This window comes from Rhea pennata, chromosome Z (genome assembly GCF_028389875.1).
Source record: "Rhea pennata isolate bPtePen1 chromosome Z, bPtePen1.pri, whole genome shotgun sequence".
NCBI lineage: Eukaryota > Metazoa > Chordata > Aves > Rheiformes > Rheidae > Rhea > Rhea pennata.
The window spans coordinates 61,299,053-61,316,596 of record NC_084702.1 but is presented as its reverse complement, the minus strand read 5'-3'; the positions used below and the strand labels follow the sequence as shown (position 1 = coordinate 61,316,596).

The following is a 17,544-nucleotide window of genomic DNA, read 5'->3' as shown; positions in this document are numbered from 1 at the left end:
ATTATCACTGGATGACTTGATCTTTCGAATAAGTGTTGCAGAATCATACTTAATGATATATAAATTTTTAAAATAGAGACACTAAATATAAAGGGATTATACAGTCACAAGTGAAATTAAAGCTCCAAGTTCCAGTCAGGAAATAAACCTATCTGAAAGTAACTTACTCTTTCATTTCCGCCAACATTCTTAATGTTAATATTATTCACATCATAAACTAAAATAGCTATGTAATTCTCAAACCAAAGTCATTTCTTTGGAAGCAGGGAAACTGGTGCATGTTCAGTACCCAAGGGGTTAATCATCATTATTATCTAGAAGAAAATATTAGATAACAAAGCAGAATTTGAAGATTTATGAATGAGTCAAAATACATCAGTGTTTAGTTTGTTTTACAAAGTCTACTCAGATGGCAAACTTACTCGCCTAGCATGGTAGGAAGTTTGAAGAGAGAAGAGCAATAGTACCTTGGTCTCCTTTTAAATATCTTTTTTCATGCAAATGAATACACATTCATAAACATATTCAAACAGACAGTCAATATTCTTACTTGATTTTCAAAAATAGAGTAGGAATTGAGGCAGCTGGACATACCCTCCATTATGCCCAGAAAACTATAAAACTGTGGATCAGACATTAAGGAGGTTGGCTCCATCATGCATTTTCCTGAATCCTTTGCACTCTCTAGGGAATCAACACGCTGCACAGGATGCCTTGGCATCTTTATTCTTTTTCTACTGAAAATGGGACTGTAGAAGAGGTTTTCTACTCTTGAAGTCTCTGAGCTCTTTAAGTTCATTTTGGTAAATCAGAAAATTTCATCCAGGGTGTTTAAAATAAGCACTTGCTGAAGTGTCCAGCAGTTCAGAATACCTCCAAGTTTTGGGAACATGATGAGGTTCATCTTGTGATACTCGTTACAGATTTTCTGTAAAATCATGACTGATTTTAATTTAATGCTGTGGCTGATTATTCCCTCAAAAATAATATCCTCTAATTTTTTACAGCTACACACTAGGATAAAGCTGGAGCTTCGGAAATCAATAAGCTTATAAAGGGAGCAATGTTCTAGGACCTCTTGGCCTTACCAGCTTCCTCTTGCAAAATCTAAGAAGTGCAATGAAATTCAGACTTCAGTCAGGTTTCTACACATACATACACAGCTCCTGGAAGGGAACCTGGAGAGAAGGCAGCAGCACTTCTCTTACATTATTTGGTGCATGCTGTATGTATAATCTTAAACTACAAGTATATATCTAAAGAAAGACTCAAAGTGAATAAGCTGTGAATTGAAATTAACTGACATTTATTTATGCATAATTTCTCAGCTAATTTCCTATTTCTGCACCAGTGAAAAATATCATATGGTTGGAAGGGCAGAAAATGCATGCGTGGGTTTCAGTCTGCTCATTTTTCTAGGTTTCTAAACAAGTTTACTATTACTTTATTCTTTCAATTTTGTTACTGCCAACTCAGCAAAATTTTCTTCTCTTAGATGCTTTTCAAATTGCACTTCAGGATTCCTTACCCCTACTATGTGTAGATACACTTTGATAATAAGGGGTCCTTAACATACAAGGAGAATAGAATATCTGAATTCACATTTTGCAAAACAAGGTTTTCTAAAGCAATATAAAAATGATTGGCCAGACATCTGATAATTCTCCTCACACAATAATCTTTCAATCTATTCTTTCTAGATCCACTCATTAAAATTTCTACCATGCTTATAGTCATTAAAAGTTAAATAGATCTGAAAAGATTTAATGTATAGAAAAAGTCTGCAGTGGAAACTGCTGATACAGTTTTGCTTGTGAGTGTGATCCAGGTGAGAATTAGTCAGCTGTTTCCATTCGTGTGGACTGTTCTATGCTGCTGCGTTATTTAGCAGATATAAGAATTTTACAATGGACAATTTAATTATTTGCTGCAGGCTTCACCTCTCTCCCCAAAAAAGCTCTTCCTTGCCATGTTTTATTTGAGGATACATCTGTCACTAAAAAAAAAAAAACCTATAAATCATTATTATCATATGCAGCAACAACTCTACTACTAGAGCATCAATGCTTGCTTGTTATTCCAATTGGACCATCAAGTCAAAACTTTTCTTTTAAGTATTTATGGAACACTAAATATTGTATCAAAAGGTTTAGCGGTCTGCAAGAGTTTCCTGCTGACCCTATACTATACATTATATTATAAAAATAATGACATTTTGACTATATTCATTTTTAATACTTCATCACTTTGGGGAAGTACTTGATCTCTATTTATTATTACAGGATTAGGAGGAATGTACACCTGGGAAGAATCAACTGCAAGATAATCAATTAGACATCAATTCTGTTGAAAAGCACTTGGGGTTATTGTGTATGAGAAGCTGAATATGATTCAATATTGCCACGCTGCGGGGGGGGGGGGGGAAGAGTCAAACATTAGACTAGGATAAGTAAATGGGAGCATAAGTTGTAGAACTCTTAAGCTATGCTTCTGCACTATCCTGTCTTAGCAGTTCCTCAGCTGAAGGCCTTTGATTAATTTTGGGACTGGGATATAATGAAAAGCATGAAGCAAAACTGGAGATAGTTTAAAAGAAAGCAACCACTAGACAGAATTCTAAAAATACAAAATGCGAAGAAATACTGAAAGAAAATAAGAAAGTATCTTTTGGGAATAACATAGGTGTGGGTGATTCTGCTTTGAAATCCCTTCCAGTTCTATGATTCTACAGCAATAAATAGAAAACAAGAGATCTTTGCTATACAGTTTTAAAATTTATATACAAAGCTTGAAATGCTTTTTGTAGAAAGCATTTTGTAGGGTTTAAAATACTACAGAAGTTTTCAAAAAGAAAAACACACTGTAAATATGAAATCACCCTTAATCCAAGGAATTCTGCTAGTCTTCAGAAGATCAGCACTGGAAACTAGCTTATTTTTATTTTTACGATGACACATAGAGTTTCTGGCATATGAGGTGACAGGAAAAGTACTTTTTCTAAGAGCAGTCTCCTGCCATAAACCAAAACCACTCTGCTGGAAACCCTGCTGAAGCCTACATTTCTCAAGTGACCACATTTTCTGCTACTAGTTTATAATCAGTAAGCACAAATGTAAACTGGTTTAGTTCCTAAGGAAAATCAACCAATCTCTGTAGCAACTGAAGGGAACTAGTCAGAAAGTAATCGAAAGGTGGTGAGATTTGTGAGATGATTTTAGCGAAGATTTAGTAGTAGGTGTTCTTTGCTTATATCTGTTTCTAGATAAGCTAGGCTATTTAACACTTAATCCAATATTTTGGTTTCTTCATGTCCTTGAAGTGTTATTATTTGCTATTATGTCTTTCTTTTTTATTTTAGTAAGCAACAGTAGTGGAGAACAGAAATTGAGGGGAGTATCTCGGTAATTTTTATACGGTACTCTGTGTTTACTCCTTGTTAACTGATGAAAATAGACGGATCATTCATGAAATTTATGCATAGCTTAAATACCATAGCAGCATTTTTCTCTTCACATATGGGAAAACCTGTAAACAATGTAGATGTATCAAAACACCTATCTTAAGTGCATGTTGTTTTTATTCTCACAGCCAAATGCAGACTAGGCCTAAACATTCTTGGCTTCGAACATCAGTGCACAGACAAACAAGAGTTGCCCATACACTACAATTTATAACTGGATAGAGAGAAATGAAATGACCTCCAGTTCCTGGAGCCTGTGATACACACGTACCAGTCCTCTGCACCATCCTGTCATTAGATCGCTAAGATCAGATAGGTTACTCGGTCTTAAATCTGTGGTATCTTTATTTGATGTTATAACAGTGGCTAGAACACTTGGACAGAACATTTATCCTCTTCTATTTACTTGTCTCCTCTCCCATATTTTCTTACCAATACCACCTCCTTTTTAACTCCAAAGTATCCACTTCTATAAACGTTCCCCTCACTGCTCTTGAGAACCCAATTGTTACCTTGGAATACCCGGTCCTATTTCTTTTTATGAAGAGAAAGAAAACAAAAATAAAAAGGAGTTGATGAGTTTAATCTAAGAATATGAATTTAGAGATAATAATGGAAAAAAATAATGAAAGTGTCCAAAACTTAAAAGGTCATTTTAATACTAACTGCTCTTATTCTCATCGCTTTTAACGGTCAGCTGCTGTAAGAAAGTGAATAGCTGTGATAACCTATGTTGACAACATCCAGCGGTTTCCTACTTTCAGCATTTGGCAGGAAATTTTCTGCTCTCTATTACATTTCCCAGGTGAAAAAGAAGGATAAGCAACTGTATATTGTCTTCAACAGCCGTAGATCTTGAGCACATCTTTATAGCACTTCATATTCTCCTGAAACAATCTGCTCTTTTTTTAAGAAATATAAACTTACATTTTTTCCTCATCTTTGCATGTGTGTGTTTAAATACACATGCATGTATATGCACAGAGATTTTTAATTTAGATTTTTGATTAATCTCCTCAATGTAAGGTTACGCCAAAGCAAAGGACAGATGCTTCTTTTATACATTTACTTCCCTTTGGGAATGTAGCTCTATGACTCTGCTTTGGAAATAATAATAAAACTGAGCTAAGCTATTGTTCCAAATATATTAAAGTTTCTAGTGATTTTTAAGATCTCAAAGAGGGCAAGTTTTTGCTTTTCTTTCCTCTGTAGACTTCTGCCATTGTTTTAGACTAAGTACTTACTTAGAAGTTTTCTCAGTATGTAGGGTCCAAAAGAGCAAATGGACCTGTTCTCTATAGAGGCTCAATTTGGGAAAATCTTTCGGAAGAGGTTATAGAAACAGCAGTAACAGGAAACAAAAAAATTGGATTCCAAGGCCCACTTATAAGCACATACTAAGTTAACTGGGCATTTGATCTTGCCTTATTTATCACCAGTCTATAGCAACACATATGTCCAAAGGAAAAAGGATATCAAGACAAACACTATTGTACGTACTTCAGCCCTTGGAGAAAGGGTGAAAGTACAAAGAGCCAGTTATTTTTCTTCAAGGCATTACTAGAAGATACTCAGAAACTACACTGCCAGCACTGTACTGTAATACAAACCCATTTTAAATAACTGGAAACTAGACAGACATATTTTTTTATGGAATAGCAAGCACATGATGATTAAACCAATCATTAGTCTGAAATCTTCAGTAAAGCTTTACAATTCCCATCAACATAACCCTGCCGGAAACATTAAGCCAATAGTCACTAGGAAGACACAGGAGTGGAGGCAGACACAACTGGAAAGGACTCGGGAATGAACAACGGTGGGATATCTCCTTGCTCTCAGTAACTGACAGATTTTGCTCCGCCACTGTAATCTTTGCTATATATAACTTAAGGCCTTAAAATATCAAAGAGGAGAATGTAGACAACAGGATAACATTTTAAGAGTAATCAAAGAATACTATCTTATCACCATTGAATTTGCAGTTTAAATAGGCACTATTCAATGTAATTTCTCTAGATTTCCAGTAAAGCTTTGGTTTTGAACCATACATGGTGATAATCTACTATATCACCAAAAGAAAAAAAAAAGAAAAGAAAAGAAAAGGAACTCGTTCTCAGAAATAAGTTGTATTCTTGTTTATAGAATCCTTTGGTGATGTTCTTATTTTCTGGAACTGCAATATACCTCATACTGATCAAACTAGCATAGAAAAATTGAAATTTCACATGTTGCACTTACCAAATTTTGTTCAAATCACTAGCTGATACTGAGAGGGATTTGTCTAACACTTTTTCTTCATGAAATTCCTGCCTTTCACTGGTGGGAAAATCAGTCTTGGAACCTGTCCGTCAAGACTGTATACTTAGCAGTCAAATGGTTCTGCCCTGCTTTTGGACCTATACTTTCCCAGTTTCCTTTCACCTTTACACTTCTAACACATCAGTATATTCTCACAAGTTTTCCAGTCATCCGCTCTCTCCAAAATCTTCTAATAGAGAAGTACAGCAGGCTAAAATGATTTAGTTCCTTTTAAAAAAACCTTCTATACGAAATTCACTAAGGCTCTTTTACTGTTTTACGTAGAATTCCCATCTAAATTACCCGTCAGCTATGCACCCTAATGGCCCAAGATAGAGGTTTTTAGAAGATGAGCCGAATGCCACAGAGCTGACACCACGACTCAAGAAACCACTTCTTGGACAGATGTCTCTACTAATACTTAAATAATGTTGCTAAAATCTATTTTAAAAATACTAGCAGAAAAAATGCATTATACAGTTGAGAAATAAATTAGACAATTAGGTTAATAATTTTAACGTAGACATTACATGGCAATGTCTATAATAAAAGGTTTTAAGTCCCAATTAATCTCTATTTGGTTATGACAGTCTGCTAAATTACCAGATTTATATACTCACTAAAGTAGGAAATTAGCACCATTCATTTGCAGTAACATTCATATTCAAATAAGTATATTTGTATATGTGAATTTTAAAAGCTCATCTTTTTACAAATTCCAACAGCATGAAAATTAATGCTACTTAGAGTGTTCAAGGCAGACAACTCTAATAATCTAAAGCAAGCCTTTTGAAACAAAAAACTGAAAGAACACTCTGGTAGCCACTTATTTAAATATTTTTTAAAATATGAGTGTCTTGTTTTATTTATCTTTTATGAATAATTCATAGAGAACTTTAATTCAACAGTATTTATTAAGTTGTGGGAATTCTTTGTATGTTTGAACGAAAGTTAGCATATGCCAATTATTGTAACATCTTGGTGCCAGTATCTCTTAATAGTAAACAAAGCAACAAAATACTGTCAGACAAGTAAATGACGAAATTCTTAATTATTATTACAATCACAGAGACTGCTATTAAATTCTGAGAACTGTTTCTACTGGCCTGCAAGTTTGAACATATTTGTCTTCCCTTCCCTAGGTTGGGTGGAAGTAATTAGGACATACTAGATCAAGAGGAGTTTTCAAACCAAATGAGAACAGGATGAGTTTTAGAATGGAAAGAACGGTTCCATTTTATTAGAGCATGCATCAGATTTTTGGCAAGATTTGTACTATTATTTTTCCAGATGCTGTAGTTGTAGCTTCAGAAACCAAGAGTTTATCTAGCCAAATCATAATTGTGTTACACAGTTTCCCAGACCTCAGAGCATCAAGAAGCTAACACATAGAGCTCCCTTCTTTTCCCGATAGAAAATAAAGCCTCTGGGCCACCAGAATATTCTGCTGCATTGAACCCTGGGTATTATTTTGGTTTCTAGATCCCTTATCAAGCAGTATAAGGACAAGATTCAAGGAAAAAATGATACTTTGGGGATCTGTGCATGTAAGCAATACAACAGTGTATGCTACATGGTTAAAGAGTAAGAGATGTTGCATGGTAAGTTAGTCCTGGACAAGGCAAGAAAGGGAGAGGAAATACTTTTCCTTGACAGGGGCAAATTTTAAAAGCCACTTACTAAAGTACAATTCTAAAATAGACAGCATTAGGGAACGAGCACCAAGCTTACTGGATTGCAAAGGAAAACATTGCCTTCCCTGTGTGCAGTTGCTTATATATAAACAAAGATGAAAAGTTGGTTTCAGAAACCTAGACTTGCAAACCACTTGAGATAAAACTTTTATAGGAGACCTGCTCTAAAAAATGATGGTCAGGGAAACCTGTTAGAAAAGAAGATGTCTGAGAGAATAGGATATATCTTAAAGATACAACATTTTGGGAAATTCCACAACTAGTGGAATTAGGACCTATGGCATTTCTCCTCTAGCTCCTCCCGTCTGAAATAGCAGTAGTGAAAAATGCAACATAGTAAGATGATACGGCAAGATGATTTAATTGACATATGACTAATGACCTTTAAAACTGCTAAATTTTATTTTTTTCTTAAACAGCTAAACTCTTGCAAGTCCATGAAATAATAATAGTTATGCGAGGAACAAAAAGTACATGAAATGTTTAAAGAGAAACAGAGTATCAGCTCCATTTATTACACTGGATGTTTTTCGTACAGTTAAATTGGAAAATTATTTGAAGTATTTATTTCCCCATTCCACTAGCACTATTCATGATTAGATAGTACCTTTCATTCTATGATCTTAAAATCACTTTAACATAGATCTGTAATAACTGCACTTCTGCTTATATTTTACACATGAGATGTTAGTTAACTTGCCCAAGACCATGCAGTAAACAAATGGCCAGAAAGAGAGCCCAGGTTAGTGGGCTCCTAGTCCCAACTATCTGCTTGACTCCCCTGTCTTCTGTATTGCCCTTGTATATACAAATTCAAATCCGTTTCAGATTTAGAAATACCGGAACAATCTTTAGTAATATGACATTAGCAAACTATTCAGATGTACTATTCTACCTAATGAATTACTGTTGTATTCCTTGAAGAAATATAGTGCTATACTAAATAAGCTGTTTACAAAGTTACAGTGATAATTATACGGAGACAGAGGAAGCATTAAATTGATATTTATACCTTATATTCTGAAATAGAAGCATGCTGTTTTTCAAATCTCTATTTCAGTTTACAATTTCTGCTGGTTCATTTTGTGTTTTAAATTTCCACTCTCCAGTTTGGATAATAAAGCTTTACTAGTCTGTTTTACTTCTGATTTCAATATTAAAACAATTCCTTTTCCCTATTTCTTTTGCAAAATATAACTGTTGCATATTTTTAAGTTTTGTGCAAAACGTGAAATAGAAGAAACTTCAAAGTTGTATGCTTAGCTACCTAAGTGTTCCTTTAAGGTTTTATCTGAGGTTTTAAAAATTATGATATTTTCAGAGGAAAATAAAATAAATTTGGGGAAACTAATTTTATAGATATAAATTTGGCATATTTGAGCCAATAATGTTTAACACTATCCCGAATACGTGGTGTGTTCTATACATAAGTACATAGTACACGGTTTTATACTGTTTCTATACAGTTTTTCCCCACTCCCTCATGTTTAGAGCAATTTGGAGTATTCTGAAAAACAAATTATCATCCGAGACCTTACATCCATGGGAATCCATAGGAAATGTTCTTCTAAAAAACAGGTTAAATTATTTAGAAATATTAAAAATGTTAAAATGAAAAAGAAACTGAACTATGCAAAAAGGACTGGTGTCTTTTACAGCAGTGTTGGGGGTTTTGCAATTGGAGTGTTATAAAAGAATACTAAGAAGATATTCTGCTTTGCATTTAGTGAAGAAAAGCAATATTGACCCAGAACTTGGGATGAAAGCCCTGGAAAGACCACTCGCTCCTTAAATTTCTTAAATATATTTACAAAACAATTTGTTATGGTTCACTTTATGTTTGCACATTACAGTAGTCTGTTTCACTCAAAATGTTTAACTGTGGGAATTTATTTTTGCTAAGAAAGCCATGGAACAGTCAATTTTATGAGCTTCTTTACTCCACTTCCAAAAAGGAGGAACATTTGAAGCATTTCTTCCTATCTCATAACAAATATAGAACCATTTAGCCCTTTACTTCTAAAGCAAGATAGCTTGTCAAAACAACATTTTTGCACTAATAAAAAGAAGATTTTTTAAAAAAGGAATAGAGAATTTTAAATTCTTATTTAAATAGGCATCATAAGAATAATAATCTGAAATTCCAAAATAGCACAAAACCTAACAAAAAAGTAATATAAGTGCATCTCCTTCCCCCTATGACTTGTCATCCCCTCAATAACTTATCATCAATGGAAAAATGCTGAATATACTCAACCCAACCATTATGATTTACAAAAATTAAACTTCTTTGTATTCAAAAAACAGAAACGCATTCATTCTTAAAGACTGAAAGCCCCAGACACTGAGTGTTTTGTCTACAAAAGGAATGGGAATATATTGAAAAGAGTATTAAATTGAACAATAGTTCATTCTTGAAGCATGTGATTTGTCCTTTCAAATCCTACCTAGTGAAAAAATTAACATCATTAACTTTGGACAAGCATGAGTTCACACGACTGATACAAAGGTGTAGCAAAAGAATGGCTGCTTGAAAACCAAAGATATTAAAAGACAAATTTTAATGATTATTGATGTAGAAGTACAGTTCAAATTTGGAATTGCTGAGCTTGTTTTTTACTTCTCAATTATATACAAAGTGGAAATGAAGCCAACATTAGATAGAAATAGAGTCAACACTGCCAGAGAATAGTCAGGTATGTCTCACTCAGATTTATGGAAAAGGCTATATACTAAAAGAATACAGTGTGCACCACAGAAACACACAAAGCAATCTTTGCTCAGAAAGGAACATTTATTCATTCATTGAACATATCATGCTACAAAAAAACTGATTATCCAGGAAAATAAAAACGAGAGGGTAGTTGAGTATTAGTATCACCCCTCTGCCCACCGCTCTTAGTATAGATCCTTTATTCACCATGTCCGCTCACTATTCAAATACAAGCGTGTGGCTTGCCACCAAAAGGAAGTGGTTGTAGCTAGAAAAACGAAAATAGAAAAACAAACTGAGCGATCAAATACAAGTTCCTAGTGATTCTGACAGAGAATTGGGTTTTAGAACAGATACCTGTGATAGCTATCAAGGGCAAAACAAGCACTGCTGAGCTACATACTGCAAAATAAATCTACAGCTCATTTGACAGGGAACAATAGACTAGTAAATGACGGACTCCTCCCTCTGGCTTAGAAACCATTAGCCTATTTCCTCCTCTAGCCCAGTCAGCCTAGAAGGACCCTAACGCGGGATTCGCCAGGCGCCTCCCAGCTCCCGGAGCGCTCGCTGCGCTAACTTCGGCGGAGGGAAGAGCACCCGACCGGCGCCCTTTCCGCTCCGCCCCAGCGCTGCCGCTTCCCGGGGAGCCCGGGCAGCCTGGGCGAGGCGCGGCCGCGGGCAGCGGGGCGGCACGCAGGGCCCCGCTCCGCCGGCCGCGCCGCTCGCGGCTCCGCTCGCGCGGCCGCGGTCCCTCTCCCACCCACGTGTTTAGCCTTCGCCTTTGCAAGCCCCGACAGGCGTGTGTGGGACGACGCGCCGGTGCCGGTGGCTGCCCCCCGCCCCCGCCCCCCGCGGGCCCTGCCGGGGGCCCGGGGCAGACGAGCTGCCCCGCTGCCACTCCCGCGGCCGCCCGGCCCGGCGGCCCCGCCGCCCCTTCCCCGCGCACGGCTCCTGCTGCCGGGGCCTCGGCTCGCCGCCCGCCCGGCCCCACCTCCCGCTCGGAGCCTCCGCTGCCGCACGGCGCCTCTTTCTTCTCCTTCCCGCCGCAGCGAGCGGGTCCGTGAGACGGGGGACCGCGGCGAGCCGGCACCCCGCGGCCCCCGCCGGCTCCCCGCCCCCGGGCGGCAGCAGCCATGGCGGGCGGGAGAGCGGCACCCCGCCGCCCCCCGCACGCACACACACACGGCCGGAGCGCGGGGCCGAGCCCTCTCCTACCGTCTCAGTCCCTGGAAAGAGGAGGGCCAGGACATCCGCGATTTCTTCAGGCCGGGCCGGTGGCCGGTCTCCACGGCGTAGGAAGCGCGGTCCATCGCTCGGCAGCAGAGGTAGCGCTCCGTGTCCGAGTAGCCGCGGTGCCTCACGCGGGCCCCGGCCAGGCAGCGGCCCCGCGAGGCGGGCGGCGGCGGCGCGGGGGGCTGCTGGTGCTGGAGGAACTGGTGCTGCCGCAGCTGCGGCGGGTAGTGCTGCTCGTGCCGCCACAGATGCTTGGGGGCTTGGAGGCTCCCGCTGCCTCCGGCGCCGTCGCTGCCGCTGGCGCCGTCGCTGCCGCCGGGCAGCGCGGACAAGCCGCTGCCGCCGCGCTCTGCCTCCATGGTGCGGGCGCGCCGGGGCCGGGGCCGGGGCCGGGGCCGGGGCCGGGGCCGGGGCCGGGGCCGGGGCCGGGGCCGCGGCGGCGTCCGCCTTCCTCCGGCAGCGGCGGGGAAACTGTGCTGAAAAGTTGGACAGCTCCTGCCGCACCGCCCCTCGCCCGGGTGTGGGAGCGGCGGGGGCCGCCGCGCCGCCGAGTCCTGCCGGCCCCTCGGGAGGAGGGCGGAGGAAGAGGGGGAGGAGAGCAGCGGAGCGGAGCGGGGGGCTGGCTTCCCGCTCGGAAATACTTGAAGCCAGGCTGGAGCCGGGAGCAGGCTGCGATCGCCGCCGAGAGGGCGCCGCGGGTGCGCTGGAGGCGGCGGAGGGCCCGGCGGAGAGCCCGGCCGCGGAGGCCCGGGACGAGGGGCGGGCGCCGGGCGCGGGGCCGGGCCCGGCCCGCCGGGAGGGCGCCGCTCCGCTCCCGCCGCGGGGCCGAGCCGCCGGAGACCGGCCCTTCGCTGCTGCCTGGACGTGACTCCCGCTCCGAGGGACCCGCAGCGCAAAGCGACGGCAGGTGGCAAAGTTGCTCGCGCTGAATTTCACCGCTAAGTTTGCAGGAAGTTAAAAATGGGTTCTTACTCCCTGAACTCCCCCTGCCGCCCCCATTCCCCGTATCGTACTTCCAACCTTTACCATATCAGGTTCAGAAATCGTCTCTTTCCCAAACTGAAATCCTCCGTTGGTCTGCCATCTTCCCCGAAAAATAATCTCTCTCCCCCCTACGAGTAATACGGGCTGTAAATCAGTGCAAGGAAGGTTTAATTATAGCGGCGCTGAGCCTGCTGCTTGAGCAAAGCTTTTCCATTATAAACAACTTTTCCATCTTAAACAAGTTTCGGAGTTTGAAACTACTGTACAAAATCACTACAAGCGTTTGTCAAATTTACCAAGCAGTAATTTCATCCTAAGAAAGCAGTTTAAAAATTAATTTTGTATTTCAAGTATTTCTGCACTCATATACCATGAATAATCCAATATAGATGGGGAATTTTGCTTCATTTTCTTAAGCAGGATTTACATTCATCCAATACTGTGTAGTAATACTCTATATCTAACATTTTTTATTTACAATATTATTATAGTGACTACATTTCTGACAAAATATAAAAGAGAAATGGCATCCACTTGCAAACCATTAAGACATTTTTTGTCAGGTCCTTCCATTCTCTTTGCCAGCATATCAGTTCTAAGCAAGAGGGCATCCCTCACATCACTGTCTTTATAGAATACACACTTTCTTCCTAATCAGTGCTCATCTGCTCATTAGACTGTTCTGATCAGCTTCATGCACAGCTTCTGCTTGCTCTATATAATTCCTCTATTGTTCTTGCCCTCCTTTTTCCACTTCCTTCTCACATTTACAATCATTTAAAACTTCATAAATTTCTTTCTACATTTCTTAATTTCATATAAATGGAAATATAACCCATGCCAAATCTTTTATGTGTTGACATATTTTTTCCATTCTCCAACTCATAAGTCAGTCTTCCTGCGAGACACACAGAGCTCCTTCAGTCAGGATTCATCCTCTGAGCATGCACCTCAAAAATAATGCCACTCTCTCCCTATTAGTCAAAAGTCCCAGTCCTGGTTTTTCCAAGCCAAGAGCACCTCCCTAGTGAATTCTGATAAACATCAGTCATCCCCTCATTTCTTTTTTCCTGCCTTTTTGGGAGGCTCCTCAACCAATTTCAGGTAAGATAATAATTTGTAATAAATTCTGAGAAAACTGGGAAAAACCCAAGTTAGTGTTTCCACTGAAGGAAAGGCTATACAGCTTGAGCTCACCCAATTATCAGTTCTGATTGCCCTGTTATGTATGCTGTCATACAAGACTAATTCCAAACCAGTACTTCTTTCACAGCTGTAGGGGAAATTGGAGCAGACAGTGACAGCTTTGACAGCATGTGGAGGACATGAACATTGGAAGAAGACTGAAGGAGAAAAGTGGGGCATGAGGAGAGAATGAAATCTAGTATTGAAGACAACTGGGATAATTGCAATATGGGATGTAGGTCTATAGGATGCTAATCCACAAAAAAGGAAAAAAAAAAAAAAAAAGAAAGAAATACCTTCTCTCCCTCTCTTCATGTCTATTCCCATATTGTACCATGAGTGTAGTACACAATCACCAGTTCCTTCTTGTCTCCTAAAATGAGACATACTTTTGTGAGCAATCCTATAATTTCACAGAATCATAAAAATGTTGTTTGGAAGGGACCTCCTGGGGTCATGTTGTCCAACCTTCTGCTCAAAACAGTCTTGTCATCAACACCACATCACATCAGCTGTGGCTTTGCCTGAGTCTCAAAAACTTCCAAAGACAGAAATTCCCCAGCCACCCTGGGTAACCTGCTCCAGTGGATGCATCACATTCCTAATGGAGAAGTTTCTCCTGATCCTCCTGTGCCATAATCAGTAGCTATTGCCTTGTGTTATATAGCGTGCCACTCCTAAAAAAGCTGACCTTGACCCTACTTTGCAACTGCCTTTCAAGTAGATGCAGCCTCCTGTTTTGTTGCCTTTCATCTTCTCCACACCAAACTAAATATATTCAGATTCTCCTCATCAGTCTTGTGCTCTAGGGCCCAGTCATTGTGGTTGCCCTCTCCTGGGACACCATCACTTCCCTTGACCTGATGGCCACAATCGCTTTGGCATGCAGTTTCCCTTATTTAGGATGAGAGCCTACTGTTGGCTCATATCCACCCTGCAGTCCACTGAAACCCCCAAGTCCTTTTCAGCACGCTTGTGACCCAGCTGGTCACTCCCTGGCCCATGCGAGTGCTTTGGGTGAACCCATCCAGGTGCCAAGCCCTGCCCTTCTCCCGTCTTAGCTTCATGGAGCCCAATCCTGCTGGCCCAATCTGCCACCATTTGGCATGTAGGTACTCTCCCTTGCCAAGTGTCATCTGCATATTGTGCACATCATGGAGATTGCTTCTGGAGACATTGAGCAATATAGGCTCCAGTATCAATTGCTCAAGGTAATGAACATGCGTTCATTACCAGTTCCCAGACAGATGCTGAGCTGCCCATCTCCACCTTTAATCCCAGTAATTGCCTCGGATTTTCTTGGTTTGCAAATGAGAATATTATGGGGGAGAGTATCAAAAGCCTTACTAAAGTCAAGGGATGCTTTTTCCACTGTTCTCTCCTTGTCTGCATAGCCAGTCATCTAAGTATAGAAGGCACTAAGGTCCACTAAGCATTATCTGCCCTTGGTAGTCCATATGTTGAGCAGTCCTGATTATCTTCCTGTCCTTTACATAAGGAAATAGATTCAAAGAAGATGTGCATGGACCGTTCTAGCAATTGAGGTGAGGCTGACCAGCCTCCTGCTAAAGGTCCTAGGTACAAAGTAGGTCCTAGGAGGACCTACTTTGGTTCTTCTCCTTGCCTTTTTTAAGGATGACTGTACCATTAGCCCTTTCCCAGTTGTCTGGGACCTTCCTTAACCATCATGACTGTCCACAGATTATCAGACAGCAGCCTCACACTGGCCATCGCCCTCTGGGTAAATCTTACCTGATCTTGATTTGAATTCATAAGAGCAGTCCTGATATCCCCATTTGCTCCCATATGTTAACAGTACGTCTGATGTTTTAATGCCTGCACACAATTTAACAGACAATCATAACATAGTACCATTTAAAAAAAAAAATAATATTTGCTCTGAGAAATATACCATTTTATTTTGGTCATTATTCTTTTACTCTTTCTCCCTCTTTCAAATTTTCTACTGACCTTTGTAAATGGAAGTAGTAACAAGAGAGGAATAAGGTACTCAAATTATTTTTATTTACTTATATTAATAGTCACTGTATTCTCTACTTTTTACAAAACCTAAAGATTTTGCTCCAAAGAATTTGTAATATACCGTGTTATTCCATAAGGTAGCAGAAGTATACACCACCTACACATCACAGTGCCAGAACTTTCTCAAGTAGGATGGAAAAACTGCATCAGAATTCATCTACAGGAATCTTTTTTCAGGTAATATATTTATTAGGTTTTTTTGTTAGGTCTTTTTTTGTACAAAGGCCCTGTTGTATTTTCATGCCAATGTGGCCTGCATAAAAGTAGATAAACCTTTACCTGGCTGGCTTGTTTCACTTTGGGTCGGTAATTTGAACTGCGTTAGTGTATACATTGATTTAAGTATAAGAAAGTTTTGCTGAGATAGCTTTACTGACAGCCGTTTTTGTTAAGAATCCAACCCTGGAAGTGTTTTTGGCTTTTCTGCTGAAATTAGAAGTTAGACACATGTAGTTATGATGCATTTTAAATGCACATCTTTTAGTTCACAATTAATGGAGGTAACTTTCAATCAGTATGAGCAAAGACAGATTAAATATCAGTAACTTTCTAGTTCACTACCAATTTCCTGCACTTCAATCTACCCCACACTTCTGCCTTTTTACTCACCCTCTGTTTAGGAAATAGATATCTTAATCTTAAATCTTAAAGGATATTTTTATATGAAATAGAAAATTATTATACAATGCAATATGTATGCCACTATTGCCAACAACTATAATCTCAATCCATAATCACATACGTTTGTAAAATGCCATTTAAAAAGTAATTATAAATTATGCTTAATAGAACAACTTGTGATTATTACTATGCTGTGATTCCTTACACTTCAGCTGTGGCAGAGCAATGGTGTCTAGAAGCATGCTGTGGATCAGATCACTGAACCTTGTTTCACAGGTCATTGAACTGGTCTAGCCCAAGTCAATGATCTGGTTTCATAAACTTGGAATGATGGTGGTGTTCAAACACTCAGAGAGGGACTTTCCGAATATGCTTGTCCACTGAAACCAGTGTTGCAGACTAAAGCCTTAAATTTTCCATTATCCTGTAGTACTTGTGATAACTTCAACTGCTGACTAAATTTATCGCAATCTTAATTGCCAATACAGAAAATAACTACCATTTTTCTAGAAGTGAAGCACATTTGTCAATACTCATATAAAATAAAATAAGAAAGGTGTAAAATCAGACCATCTTAATCTTTACTAAGTCTTACTAACCTTTTATTAATTTTGTAGAATTTGGTTAACCTAACAGTTCTATGACTTTTGAGACTGTCCAGATATAGAGAAGACAACAGATCCCAACGCTTTAACAAACTGTGACGGAAGACTTGATTTTTTAAGGTATTTTTTGTATCCTCTACAGGGTAGGAATTTTTACTGACTAACATAGCAGATCTTTGAATTTAAGGCACTGTATGAATAACAAGAATAAAATTGCACGCATGCATCCTTATAGCTCCAAAGCCTTTCTTTTACATGAACTCTTAACAATCCTACCAACAGCTACAGTACAATCAGAAGTTATTTTAAATTTATATTAGAGTGTGGCAAGTCATGGCTCGCTATAGTGGGAAACTATTTTCTTTCCATTTATTAAAATGGGGATTTTTAATATTTTGAGAAAGGAGTAATGGTTGTTGCAGTGGCTTTTGGAGGATGTGGAAGAATTTATAGTAGTAATAAGATGAAATACAGACAGATAGACAGATGTAAATGATTTTAAGAGCTTGAGTCCTAGTCTGGAAATTAGCTTACTCACTTAAGAAATTTCAGTGCTGTTATTCTGCAGACCCCCAAAGTTTTTTTAAGCACCAGTCCCCCCCTTTGGGCACTTAACTCACATTAAAATCACTCAGAGTTTGACACATGCTTTCCTTGGGTAAATCACTTTTTAAAACTTTACTGTAATGCCAGGTTTCAAGA

At 39.8% G+C, this 17,544-nt stretch overlaps 1 protein-coding gene across 1 annotated transcript in view; it reads right to left on the bottom strand.

Moving 5' to 3' along the window:
• Positions 1 to 11,763, bottom strand: part of PDE4D (phosphodiesterase 4D) — a 391,310-nt gene extending 379,547 nt beyond the window's left edge. The window contains exon 1 of the mRNA XM_062600694.1: positions 11,387 to 11,763. Coding sequence (XP_062456678.1) covers positions 11,387 to 11,763 — 377 coding nt within the window. The remainder of the gene's footprint in view (positions 1 to 11,386) is intronic.
• Positions 11,764 to 17,544: the final 5,781 nt, after the last annotated feature.